The sequence below is a fragment of the Rhincodon typus genome, chromosome 27 (assembly GCF_021869965.1).
Source record: "Rhincodon typus isolate 14 chromosome 27, sRhiTyp1.1, whole genome shotgun sequence".
Taxonomy (NCBI): domain Eukaryota; kingdom Metazoa; phylum Chordata; class Chondrichthyes; order Orectolobiformes; family Rhincodontidae; genus Rhincodon; species Rhincodon typus.
The window spans coordinates 13,435,663-13,449,774 of NC_063358.1; the positions used below are offsets into that span (position 1 = coordinate 13,435,663).

Consider the following 14,112-nt stretch of genomic DNA (forward strand, 5'->3'; position numbering starts at 1 on the left):
CACCTTAAACTTCCCCTCCAAACCACTCACTGACTTGGAAATATATTGCTGTTCCTTTACTGTTGCTGGGTCAAAAATTTGTTTTCTATTAATTTCTGGGATGTGGGCATTGCTGGCTGGCCAGCATTTCTTGCCCATCCCTAGTTGCCCTTGAGAAAGTAGTGGTGAGCTGCCTTCTTGAACTGCTGTAGGTTGACCCACAATGCTATTAGGGAGGGAATTCCAGGACTTTGACCCAGCGACAAATCCTGGAATTCCCTCCTTAATGGCATTGTGGGTCAATCCACAGCAGGTGGACTGCAGCAGTTCAAGAAGGCTGCTCACTACCACCTTCTCAAGGGCAACTAGGAATGAGCAATAAATGCTGGCTAGCCAGGCAGTGATGCCAACATCCCACAAAATGAATAATTTTTAAAAAAATCATGGTGACCCTGCTTGATCATATTGCACATTTCTAAATGCTCTAGTATTACATTGTCTATAATAGACTTTAGCATTCTCCCAATAACCGACATTAAGGTCTATATTTCCTTTTTTGTTTGGTCTCCTTCACTGGTTGAATAAGTGTGTTAAATTGGCAATTTTCCCATCATTGGGACCTTTCCAGAATCTAAGGACTCTTGGAAGATTACAACCAGTGCATCCACTTATTCTGTAGTTACTTCCTTTCATTATCCTGGAAGCAAACTGTCAGGTCCAGGGAACTTGGCAGTTACTGCCAATATTTTCACTGGTACATTTTCTCTAGTGATAGTTATTGTATTTATTTCCTTTAACCATACTTATTCCATCCATTACTAACAAAGGTTCCACCCTATCCACCACACTTTCCTTCTTGCCTGTCCTTTTGAAAAGTGATGTGTCCCTGAATATTTAGTTCCCAGTCTGATCCCCTTGTCTCTATAATGGCTATAAGATAATATCTATTCACCTCTATATGTGCCATTGTGAAAAAGGCTTTAAACTACTTTTTGTGGGGGTTGGATGGAGTTCTGGTGAAGGGATATGCAGACTTACAAAGCAAAAGGATATGGCAGCATTGGAGAGCAACTTTTATGTAATGATACCCAGAGTGAATCAGGAAAGAATACAAATAAGCCAATAAAATTAAGTAGCACTCCTTTTCTCCCACAGTAAAAATTATGACTATTTTGCAATTTTACATTTTTGCATCTGTCTTAATACAAGTTGAAAAAAATTGGCAACATGACTAACTTTTCAGCACTATATAATCTCCTTGCTTTTGTTATCTCCAGGTTTGACTATTCTAATGCTTTCCTGTTTACAATGCTCCTTTTAAATGCTGTGTCATTTTGGTTATGTTAAGGGCACAGTAAAAATCCAAGTTATCATTGTTGGTGTGTACATCAAATATATACACTGATATTTATGTGACTCACACCTTCATTTACATTGTGATTACACTCTGCCACCTTGATACATATGTACCCAACATGTAAATGTCAGCCTGTGCCTCATATTGTAATATAAAAGATACCCCAATACATATCCAGATGCACATGACATAATATATATTCCTTGACACACATCTGCATATGCCATAATATCCTAAGATACACACATTCAATATATCATTTGACAGCTACACAGCATATGTATCTTAACGCGAGTACATGAATACAAACCATGACAGACCCAGGATCACGCTACAAGCTCCTGCAACTATAGTGGCATTTAGTTCTTTGGCACAACTCTGGTTAAATATTCACCAATCCATCTGTCTACTAAAAGTTGTACTGTGCATATTATTGGAACAATACCTTTGCTCACCGTCTCCTCATAAATTATTCTTTTTCTTGCTAAAGTACAAAATGGAAAAAGTTGAACTGCAGAGTCGAACTCTGAACCTCTCCGTGTGGCACAGTGATCACTTTGGCCACAATCTCTTCCTGGGAGAGGTGGAGATCCAATTGGAATCATGGGATTGGAGCAATATCAAACCTACATCCTACATCCTACAGCCACGTGTAAGATATTGTAATTTTCCTGCACATATTCACCGACTGACTGCTGTCCGGTTACATATTTATGCAGCAATTTTTACATTAAAGGGATTGAGAAACAGACATTCATTGCAATAAAAGCCGCTCCCTCAAGTAGAGCAGGAATGAAGTATACTGTCGTGAGTATTCTGACAGTGACTGATGCTGAGACCACGTGTTGAAAAGCAATCAATGTTCATAGTCCACGGTGATATTCTTGGCCTCTAAGTATATTACGCAGTTGATTAAAGTGTACAAAATGAATGTAATTAATTGAAAAGATGGAAAAATAAGCATGATATTTTGGTTTATTTATGACGAGTCACATTCATCAGCAATATTTGTAAAGATAGCCATTAGCTCAGTATATATAAATGATCTCTAATTTTCCTGCAGTAGTGAATGACCTTCCACCATTCAAGCCATCGATCTTGCTGATTACTCATACCCAATTTCCTGTGCTTCTAATCTGAATACGTCACACTGAGTGGAGAATGGGGAGTGAGGGAGGCAATGACATTCTAATGTACTTGCTGCTCCATTCGTCAATCTCTTGCTATTTATCACTCAATAAGTTCACAAAATTACATAACACTGAAAGAAAAAGTCAAATAATCTAGATGTATATCCACATTGCAAAAAAACATTTTTTTAATTGTTACAGTAATGCTGGAATTGCTTTATGAAGAAGAGTCATATTCGGGGCCTTGAAACATTAACTCTGTTTCTCTCTCCATAGGATGCTGTCAGACCTTCTAAGTTTCTATAACTCCATTCCCGTCCAGTGAGAATTGTGCTACTCATACAAGGTGGAAAAAGATAGGAGGTTACTTAAAAACTCATAACCAGAATAGTGTTAGAAAAAGGTTTCCCAATTTCACTGAAGATTATAATCAATTAATTCAAAATTATTGTTTCACATGACTTAACTTCCAACTATCCTGGTGTTTAGTTTAAAGCATCAGTCTGTGAATCACCCGAGCATGTTCCATAGAATCACCCCACTCCAGTATTGCCCTGGAATGTATCTAAAACTTGCTGTTGCTGAGGCTAGTTTTACCCTTGGGTGTATACACATCCCTTTGGGACATAGATAGGGTGAATAGGAATCTAGGGGTAAATTCGTGATCTATAATGAAGTTCATTTTAAAAAAGCTGATATCTAATTGAAATTATAATTTTAAAAAAACATGGTTTAGTTGGTATTACTCTCACCTGAGTGAGAAGGATACAACCTCCACCCCAGACTTGTATATAAACTTCCAGACTGATGTTCCAGTGTAGATCATAAGACAATAAGACATTTGAGCAGAATTAAGCCATTCAGCCCATCGAATCTGATCTGTTGTTCTATTGTGGCTGATATGTTTCTCAACCCCATTCTCCTGCTTTCTCCTTGTAAACCTTGATCCCTTTACAAATCAAGAACCTATTTATCTCTGTCTTAAAGACACGCAATGACATGGCCTCCATAGCCTTCTGCAGTAATGAGTTGCATAACTTCACCACTCTCTGGTTGTAGAAATTGCTCCTCATTTCAATTCTAAAAGGTCGTCCCTTCACTCTGAGGCAATACCCTCAGGTCCTGTTCTTTCCTACCAGTGGAAACACCTTCTCCACGTCCACTCTATCCAGACCTCTCAGTATTCTGTAAGTCTCAGTGAGATCCCCCTCATCCTTCTAAGCTCCATCGAGTACAGACAGAGTCCTCAACTGCTCCTTGCATGATAAGCCCTTCAGGCCTGGGATCATTCTTGAGAACCTCCTCTAGACCCTCTCAAATGTCAGCACATCTTTCCTTAGATACAGGGCCCAAAACTGCTCATAGTATTCTAAAAGCAGCCCGACCAGTCTCTGCAATACATCCCTGCTCTTGCATTTTGAGATGGCTAGAATACATGCCAACATTACATGTGCTTTCCTAACTGCCAACTGAACCTGCATGTTAACCTTAAGAGAATCCTGAACTAGGACTCCTAAGTCCCTTTGTGCTTCCGATTTACAAAACCTTTCCCTATTTGGAAAATAGTCACAGAATAGTCACAGTGCTGATCGAGGTCAGTGGCCCGTTGAGTCTGCACCGACCCTCCAAAGGGCATTCCACCCCCCGCCCTCACCCCATAATCCTGCTTTTACCATAACTGACCCACCTAGCCTGCACAAACCCTGACACTATGGGGCAATTTAGCATGGCCAATCCACTTTGGATTGTGGGAGGAAACTGGAGCACCTGGAGGAAACTCACATAATACTCGGGAAGAATATGCAAACTCACACAGACAGCCACCCAAAGCTGGAATCAGACCCAGGTTCCTGCCAATGTGAAGCAACAATGCTAACCACTATTTCATCAAGCCACCCATAGTCTATGCCTCTATTCTTCCTACCAAAGTGCATAACTTCAAACTTTGCCACATTGTATTCCATCTGCCACTTCTTAGCCCCCTTTACTCCCTGTCCAAGACCTTCTGCAGCTCCCTGCTTCCTCAATACTACCTACCCCTCTGCCTATCTTTGTGTCATCTGCAAACTTAGCAACAATGTCGTCAGTTCCTTCATTGAAATCGTTAATGTATCATGTGAATAGTTGTGGTCTCTGACCCTTCCAGTCACCAGCTGCCATCCTGAAAAAGACCCCTTTATCTAGTCAGTCAAACCTGTCTAGCCATGTCCCTCACACCATGGGCTCTTACCTTATTTAGCTGCTTCCTGTGCATCACCTTGTCAAAGGCCTTCCGGAAATCAAATTAGATCATGTCCACCAACTCTCCTTTGTTTAATTTGTTCATTACTTCTTCAAAGAATTCTGACAGGTTTATATGGCATGACCTCCCCTTGAAGCCGTGTTGACTCTGCACTATTTTACCATGCACTTCCAAGTACTCCACAATCCCATCCTTAATAATGGATTCTAAAATCTTACGAACAACTGAGGACAGGCTAACCAACCTGTAATTTCCCATCTTCTGCCTCCATCCCCTCATAAACAGGGGTGTTATATTATCCACTTTCCAGTACTCTGGGACCCTCCCTGATTGCAGTGATTCCTGAAGAATGGACTATATTCCGGGGTTCTGAAGGAGATAGATGGTGTAAGCATCATCTCTTTACACCATCTATCTCCTTCAGAACCCCGGAATGTAGTCCATCCAGTCCGGGTACTTATCCATTTTCTCCACTATTTGTTCCCTATTACTACTTCTCAACCCTCATTTTCAGCTGTCCAACTCTTGCATCTCTCTTTCCTTTTGTATATCTAAAAAAGCTCTTGCAATCTTCTTATATATTACTAGCTAGCTTATCCTTATAGTTTATCTTCTACCCTCTTGTTGCTGTTTTAGTTGACCTTTGCTGGTTTTTAACAGCTTCCCAATCCTCCGACTTTCCACTAATCTTCACCACATTGTATACTTTTTCTTTTGTTTTTATGCTGTCCCTGACTTCTCTTGTCATCCATGGTTACCTTGTCCTTCCCTTAGAGTTTTTTGTTTTTATTCTTCCTTGGGATGAATTTCTATTGTGCTTCCCAAATTACCCCCCAGAAACTGCTGCCATTGCTGCTCCACCGTCTTCTCTGCTTGGCTCCCCTTCCAATCAACTCTGGCCAGCTCCTCCCTCATGTCTTTGTAGTTAACCTTACTCAAATGTAGTATCATTACATCTGATTCTAACTTCTCCCTCTCAGGCTGCAGTGAGTTATATAATAATGTGGTCACTGCCCCCTAGGGGTTCCTTCACCTTAAGCTCCACAATCAAGTTTGCCTCATTACACAGTTGCACTGAGCAGTGTTGAACTGTTCAAATCTGAGACATTAAACCAAGTTTTGCCCTCTCAGGTGAACCCAAATGACCCACTCATTTGAAAAACAGCAGGAAAGTTACTTCTGGCATCCTAGCCAATATTCATCCCCCTATAAACATCAAGGAAACCAACAAAAGGGGAAAACAAAAACAGGAAAATCCTACATCTCTTCACCAATCTACCTGCTGGAAGTGCACCTCTCCATGACTATACTGGTAGGAAGGACTGCTGCTCAATTCTGGTGGAGATTAAATGTATTCACATTTAGTATACTTTTCATCATGTTGAGTGACAATACTACCATGTTTTTGTAGAGATCTGCAACTCGCAACTGGAAATCCATTAAATGCTATGGGCCATCAGGAGCAGCAGAATTTTATTTAACCACAATCTATAACTTCATAGCCCAAAAGATCCCCTTCTCTACCATTACCATCAAACTGGGAAGGCAACCCTGATTCAATAAAGAGGCCAAGAAGGCATGCCAAAAAATAGACACACGTAAAACTGAGGTGTCAATATCATAAGATTGCATGCGTGCATAAACAACATGCTGTAGACAGAGCTAAGTGATCCAACCGATCAGATCAGATCTAAGCACTGCAGTCCTCCCACATCCTCTGAATGGTGGTGAACAATTAAACAACTAAATGGAGACGACTTCACAAATATTACCTTGCTCAATGATTAGTGAGCCCGGCACATTGGTGCAAATGACAAGGCTGAGCCATTTGCAATGATCTTCAGCCAGAAGTGTCAAATGAATGGCCCACTTAAACCTCTTCCCGAGGTCCCAGGTTTTCATTTCATTCACTCCACATGATATCAAAGGATGACTGAAGACACTGGACACTGCAAATGCTTTGAGCCTGAACAACATTCCAGCAACAGAACTGAAGACTTGTTCTTCAAAATTAACTGTGTCCCTAGATTAGCTGTTCCAATATAGCTACAATATTATCAAGCAATGTGAAAAAAACCCAAGTATGACCTGTTTACAAAAGGCCAATAACCACACCATTAGTCTACTAATGATTTTATCAGCAAAGTGATGGAAGATGTCACTGGTAGTGCTATCACCTGGTACTGACTCAGCGGTAACTTGTTCACTGATGTTTGGTTTGAGTTCCATTGGGATCACTTAGCTCCTGACCCCATTACATCCCTGACCAAAACATGGACCAAGCATTGAACTCCAAAGGTGAGATGAGAACACTGCCCTTGACATCATGATGGCATTTGCTCAAGTATGGTATCAAGGACCCCTGGCAAAACTGAAGTTAATAGGAATGGTGGCGAGACAGGAAGCATTTCTATATAAGTTGGACTCATACCTAGCAAAAAGGTAGATTATGTCATTGTTGGGGAGCGAATGTCTCAGTTCTCCTCCAGTGCACTCACATCCTTCCTACAGTGTGGTGACCAGAACTGCATGCAGTTCTTGTGATTGTTATTTCCCTGAGTCTCTGTCTTCCCCTCTACTTCTTGATTTGATGTTGCTTCTGGGAACTTACTTGTAACATGTATAATGAAGACTGATGCAACATCCCTATTCAATTCATCCATCATCTCCTTATTTTCCATTATTAATTTTCCAGTCTGACTTTCTATAGGATCAAAGCTTATTTTGTTAACTTGTTTCTTTTTAAATATTTATAGAAGTTTTTACAATCTGTTGTATTTCAAGCGAGCTTTCTCTTGTCCTCTAATTTTAATATCCTTACTAATTTTTTGGTCATTCTTTGTTGTTTTTTAATATTCTGTCAAATCCCACCTGCCACATGTCTTTGCAAAATTTATACTTTTTCTTTTAGTTAGCTATCTTTCGTGTTACTATTTAGCCATGGATGCTGGGTCCATTCCTTGGAACTGTTTTTGCTCAGCGGAATACATCTATTCTGTGTAGTCTGCAAAATCCCCATAAATGTCTGCCAAAGCAACTCTATTTACCTATCTTTCAACCAAATTTGCTAACTCACTTCTAGCGAGCTCTGCTTTCATGCCCTTTCAATTTATCTTACTTAAATTTTTAAAAATAGTCTCGGACCCACTCCACTTTTCCTCAAACTGATTCAGTTACTTTCAATTACTTTGTGGTCGATGTTGCCTAGAGGTAGCTTTACTTTAAGGTTATTAATTAATTAATGCTATTTCATTGCAAACTTACAGGTCTAATGGACCCTGCTCTCTGATCGACTCCAAAATATGCTGTTCTAAGGAACCAATCCAAAACCATTTCATGAACTCCTCATCTAAGTTACTTTTCTGATGCCTTTCTAACGAGCTTTCATTATTTATTTCTTAATGCTTTATCCTCTCATGGTCAGTGTTAGACAGCTTGCATACAATGCCCACAAGTGACTTCTTGCCTTTATAATTTCTCATCTCCACCCAAACTGTTTCTATGTCTTGGTTTCCTGAGCAAAGGTTATTCCTCTCCATATACTCCCTATAATACTGCAAATACCGTCATTAATTATCAGAGACAAACCTCCACCTTTCCCTAGTTTCCTAATTTCTAAATGTCCTGTGCCCTTCAGGATTTGGGCCCCAATCCATGTCATCCTGCAGTCATATCTCTTTAATGACTACCGGACTATGCATATTAATTTATTTTGTGATCTTTGTTCATCTATTTTATTTCAAATGCTATGTGCCTTAGGTTCAGAGCCTTTAGTTTTATCTTTTTACTCTTGCTGTAAATTCAAGTCTTAAATGTTGGTTGACCTTAGATTTGTACTCCTTATCTTTTCTTGTCTTTTATCATTTCTCCCATTAATGCCTTTGTTTTTGGCTTTGACACTATAAAATAAGGAGAGTGATCACTTTGGCCACAGGGGCTGCTTTTCAGACCCAAGGTTTCTTCATTGGGCTGTGGATCCTCTGTCTCCAAAGACTGTCAGGTCTTTTGCAGAATGGCTTCCTCTGTGAAACTGGTAGCCTTCCCCTGTGTCAGCGGAGCACTCCACCATCACACAATTGTCAAATTCTCATAAAATGGCCTGCAAGTGGGCCATTAATTATGTATTCTGGTTGCCTGCCTCTGTGGCACATGCAACTGAGATGCCTCGCAACTCACCTCCCAGTGGGTACAGTATATCTTTTGTGTATTTTATTGGCCCTTCTTTTCTGTGGTCTGAGAGCTGGTAAGGTACAGCCCTTCATATTTAAATATCCTACTCATTTTTCTGGTAAAGTTTGCAAGCTGTGCAGCATCTGCGGTGAGTGAAACACAGGTAACTGAGCCCAATTTGAATTCTGCGTAAGTGGATGGGTTTTGAGTTAGCTAAATTGGAACCATTCACAATTAGGCCAGTGACTTTTGTTGGAATCCTCATGTAACCCTATCGTTTTACAAGCTTATTCATTCATTGTTTGTGTGAATAAACTGTCAACAGACCACCTGCCGTTGAACAAAAATATTAGGTAAAGGAACAGGAATTGTCCTGATTTTCCTTTCCATAGATTTTAGTGGAAATTTTTGCTTCAAAGAGTCATAGAGTCATACAGCATGGAAACAGACCCTTTGGTCCAAACAATCCATGCCGAACATAATCCCAAACTAAACTAGTCCCACCTGCCTGCTCCTGGCCCGTACCCCTCCAAACCTTTCCTATTCGTATATCCTTCCAAATGTCTTTTAAACATTGTAATTGTACCGCATCCACCACTTCATCAGGAAGTTCATTCCACACACTAACCATCTCTCCTCTCACCTTAAAAATATGCCCCCTCATTCTTGAAATTCCCCATGTTAGAGAAAAGACAACTACCAGCAACTCTATCTATATCTCTCATTATTTTATAATCTTCTATCAGGTCACCTCTCAACCTCCAATGCTCCAGCGAAAAGTCCCAGCCTATCCAGGCTTTCTTTATAACTCAAACCTTTCATACCCGGCAACACCCTGGTAAATCTCTTCTGAACACTCTACAATTTCACATTACCCTTCCACTGAGCATAAAATTCACAGTGACCTGGTAAAGAATCAAACAGGTGACACAGCTCAGCTTAGCTTTGCTCATGAAATAACCAATGAAGAAAGCCTGTTTGGTTCTTGATTCCTATCACATCTTTACCACTGACCCCTCTCAAATTGCAAACCCATCCACCATTGCAGATTCCAAGATACCAACTTTGGTTATTGTCTGAGGCTGAACGAGAACTTAGCTGAGAGATGGACAAGACTGGCAGCTCAATGTTCTGGGTTTTAGATACTATAGGAAGGATAGAAAAGGAGGGAAGAAAGGAGGGGAGTGGCACTTTTGATTAAGGAATAAATTACTGCTGTAACTAGGAAAGATATTTCTGAAAAATTGTCAGTGAAAATATAAGGGTAGAAATTACAAATAAGAAAGGAAAGATCACCTTGATGGGATTGTACTGTAGGGCCCCCAATAGTAAAAGAGAAATTGAGAAACAAATATGTAGGGAGATCTCAAATATATGTGAGCATAATAAGATTGTAATAATGGGGAATTTTCATTTTCCAAACATTGACTGGGACTACCATGGTGTTAAAGGTTTGGATGGTGAAGAAGTTGTCATATATGCTCAAAAAATTTTCTTTATCAATATATGGATGCTCCTACTAGAAAAAGAGCAAAACTAGACATTCTCTTGGGCAATAAGGCAGAGCAGGTGACTGAAGTTAAAGTAGGGGAACACTTTGGGTCTAGCGATCATAATTTTATTAGTTTCAAAATGGTTATGGGAAAGGATAAGCCTTCCATTAAAGTTCAGGCTTTTAATTGGAGTAAGGCAAATTTTAATGGTATGAGACAAGAACTTTCAAAATTGATTGGAGTAGACTGCTTGCAGAAAAAGGATGTCTGACAAGCGGGAGGGGTTCAAGAGTGTGATGACGAAAGTTCAGAGGCATTTTGTTCCTATTAGAGTGAAGGTTTATGCTGGTACAGTTCAGGAACAATGGATGGATAAAGATATTGAGGTTCTAGTCAAGAATAAAAAAGAAATTAGATGTAGACAACTTGGTTCAATTGAATCTCTTAATCAATATAAAGAGTGTAGGGGCATTCTTAAGAGAGAAATCAGGAAGGCAAAGAGGGGATATGAGATAGCATTGGAGGATAAGGTTAAGGATAATCCAAGGAAATTCTACAAATACATTAAGAGTAAGAGGGGATCCAGAGAGAGGATAGGTCCTCTTAAAGATCAAGCAGATCGTCTTTGTGTTGAACCCCAGGAGACGGGAGAGATACTAAATGAATATTTTGCGTCAGTTTTCACTGTGGAGAAAGAAATGGAGAATGCAGAGAAATAAACTCTGTTTTAAAAACAGTTTACATTATAGAAGAGGATGTTCCAGAAGTTGGAGAGTATAAAATTGGATAAATCTCCAGGATCTGATCTAATGTATCCCACAATGATGTAGGAAGTAAGGGAGGAAATTATGAGACCCCTTACAGAAACATTTGCATCACCTATAACTACAGGTGAGGTGCCTGATGACCGGAGGGTGGCTAACGTTGTACCTTTGTTTAAGAAAGGTTGTAAGGAGAAGCTGGGGAACAATAGACCTGTGAGCCTGACTTCGGTTGTGGGTAATTTGTTGGAGGTGATTAAAAAAGATAGGATTTATGGGCATTTAGAGAGGCAAAAATTGATTAGTGATAGTCAGCATGGTTTTGTTCGAGGAAAATCATGTCTCACAAACTTGATTGAGTTTTTTGAGGAGGTTACCAAAAAGGTTGATGATGGCAGTGCAGTAGACGTTGTTTATTTGGATTTTAGTAAAGCCTTTGACAAAGTTCCACATGGTAAACCAATTAATAAAGGTAGATCACATGGGATTCAGAGTGAGCTTATGATACATAAATGGTTTAACAGCAGGAGACAGAGTAATAGTGGAGGGTTGCTTTTTGGACTGGAGGCCTGTGACCAGTGGTATTCCACAGGGTTCGGTTCTGGGTCCTCTTTTGTTTGTCATTTATATAAATGATTTGGATGAGAAGATAGAAAGCATGGTTAGTAAGTTTGCGGATAACACGAAAATTGTTGGCATAGTAGACAAGGAAGAAGGTTTTCTAAGATTACAAAGAGATCTTGATCAAATGGATCAATGGGCTGAAAAATGGCAGATAGAGTCCAATCTGGATAAATGCAAGGTATTGCATTTTGGTATAACAAACAAGGATAGGGCTTACACAATTAGTGATCGAGCCTTGGGTAGTGTTGTCAAACAAGAGGGACCTAGGGTCTAGGTACACAATTCTTTGAAGTTTGTGTCACACATGGACAGGGTTGTTAAAAAGGCATTTGGCACACTTGCCTTCATTGCTCTGTCCTTTCAGTTTAGGAATTGGGACATTATGTTGAGGTTGTACAGGACATTGGTGAGGCTTCTTCTGGAATATTGTGTCCAGTTCTGGTCGCCCAGTTATAGGAAGGACATTATCAAGCTGGAGAGGATTCTAAAGAGATTTACCAGGATATTGCCGGGTATGGAAGGTTTGAGTTAAAAAGAAAGGCTGGATAGGCTGGGACTTTTTTCACTAGAGCATAGGAGGTTGAGAGGTGACCTGATAAAAGTTTATAAAATAATAAGAGATGTAGATAGAGTTGATGGTAGTTGTCTTTTCCTTAGGATGAGGAATTTCAAGACTAGGGGTCACATTTTTAAGGTGAGAGGAGAGAGATTTTAAAAAAGACATAACAGTCAATTTTTTTTACACAGAGGGTGGTTTGGATGTGGAATGAACTTCTGATGAAGTGGCAGATGCTGGTACAATTTGGATGGATACATGAAAAGGAAAGGTCTGGAGGGATATGGGCCAGGAGCAAACAGGTGGGACTAATTTAATTTGGGATTGTGTTAGGCATGGACTGGTTGGACCAAACGATCTGTTTCGTGCTGTATGACTCTCTGACTCTAGACAAACCTTTTCTGTACTGAATGTGAAGTATAAGCAACAATGGATGTGGAAGTAAAGTATGGGAATTTCCTCTTGTGCAGCTTGCAGCTCTAACAAATGTGATCCGAAGCAGAGGTCAACTGTCCTTATCGCTGAAATTCCTTCCAGCAGGTGCACATGGTACGTTCAGTCACGATGTCAGTAACAGTTACCGTTACAAGTTGCAGTTAAAATTATAACAAAAGAAATATAATCAGAAATAGGCCAAAATACCAAATGGACATTCTCTTCCATTAAATAAAATCATGGTTAATCGTTTACCTCAACTTCATTACTTATCTGCAGCTCCAGATCCCAGATTTCCTCAGTATCCAAAAATACGTCAATCTAAATCTTGACCATGTTCAATGACAACCACAAACCTTTGGGAGAATTCCAAAGAATCAGAATTGACAAAGTGAAAATATTTTTCCTCACCTAGGACCTAAATGGCCATTTCATGTCTTGAATCCTTGTCAACCCATTCCTCTTACCCCAGTTCTTGACTCTCCAGTAAGGAGAAACAGCTTTTTAACATCTAGCTTGTCAAACCCTCAAGAATTTTATACACTTCAATGAGAGCACTTCTCATTCTTCTTAACTTGAGAAAATATAGATATATTCTACTCAACTTATTCTTTTAAGGATTACCCACTTGTTTTGTTCTCATCAAACCCTTACACAAACACAACAAGGCTTTCTTACTCTTCTGCTCCAAAAATCTTTGCAATAGATCATAGAACTTGTGTTCTTAGACTGTGACCCCTTGTCCTAGATTCAGTGGTCATTGAGAAAATCCTACTGTATTTACCCTGTCTAATCCTGTCAAAATTTTATTGGTTTCTAAGATCCACCCCCACCATCCCCATTTCATTCTTCTAAACTTCAGTGAATGTAGACTTAACTAATCAAGTCTGTCTTCACCTGTCAGGCCTGCCATCCCTGGAATCAGTCTGGTAAACCTTCTGTCACATTCCCTCCATAGCCAGAATGTCCTTCCTCAGTAAGGAGACCAAAAGTGCGCACAATACTCCAGGTGTGGTCTCATCAATTCCCTGTTCATTCCATCATAAAGCCATCTATTTCCTGCTTCAGCTCTTCAGTTTTATGTCCTCTAGATTTGAATATTCCAATGCCTCATTCTATCCTCCATAAACATGAGCTCGTCTAAAACCATTGCCAGTGCCATCAGCCATGATCATAAAGAATGGCAGAGGTGGCTCGATGGGGCGAATGGCTCCTCCTGTTCCTGTCTCCTATGTTTCCATGTAATTCACCCAACATTTATTCATCCATCACTTCTGATGCATGTTGACTTCTGTGTTAATTTTAAAACTCATCCATTCTTTCAAATTCCTCTATCTCCCCTCTCCACCTTTTCCCTGAAATTTT

General features: G+C 39.9%; 1 protein-coding gene across 2 annotated transcripts in view; it reads left to right on the forward strand.

Moving 5' to 3' along the window:
* LOC109914579 (synaptotagmin-like protein 2) overlaps positions 1-14,112 on the forward strand; it is a 56,027-nt gene that overhangs the window by 35,161 nt on the left and 6,754 nt on the right. For both annotated transcript variants that reach the window (XM_048613165.1, XM_048613166.1), the window contains exons 11-12: positions 1,827-1,988; positions 12,783-12,861. In XM_048613165.1, coding sequence (XP_048469122.1) covers positions 1,827-1,988; positions 12,783-12,861 — 241 coding nt within the window. The remainder of the gene's footprint in view (positions 1-1,826; positions 1,989-12,782; positions 12,862-14,112) is intronic.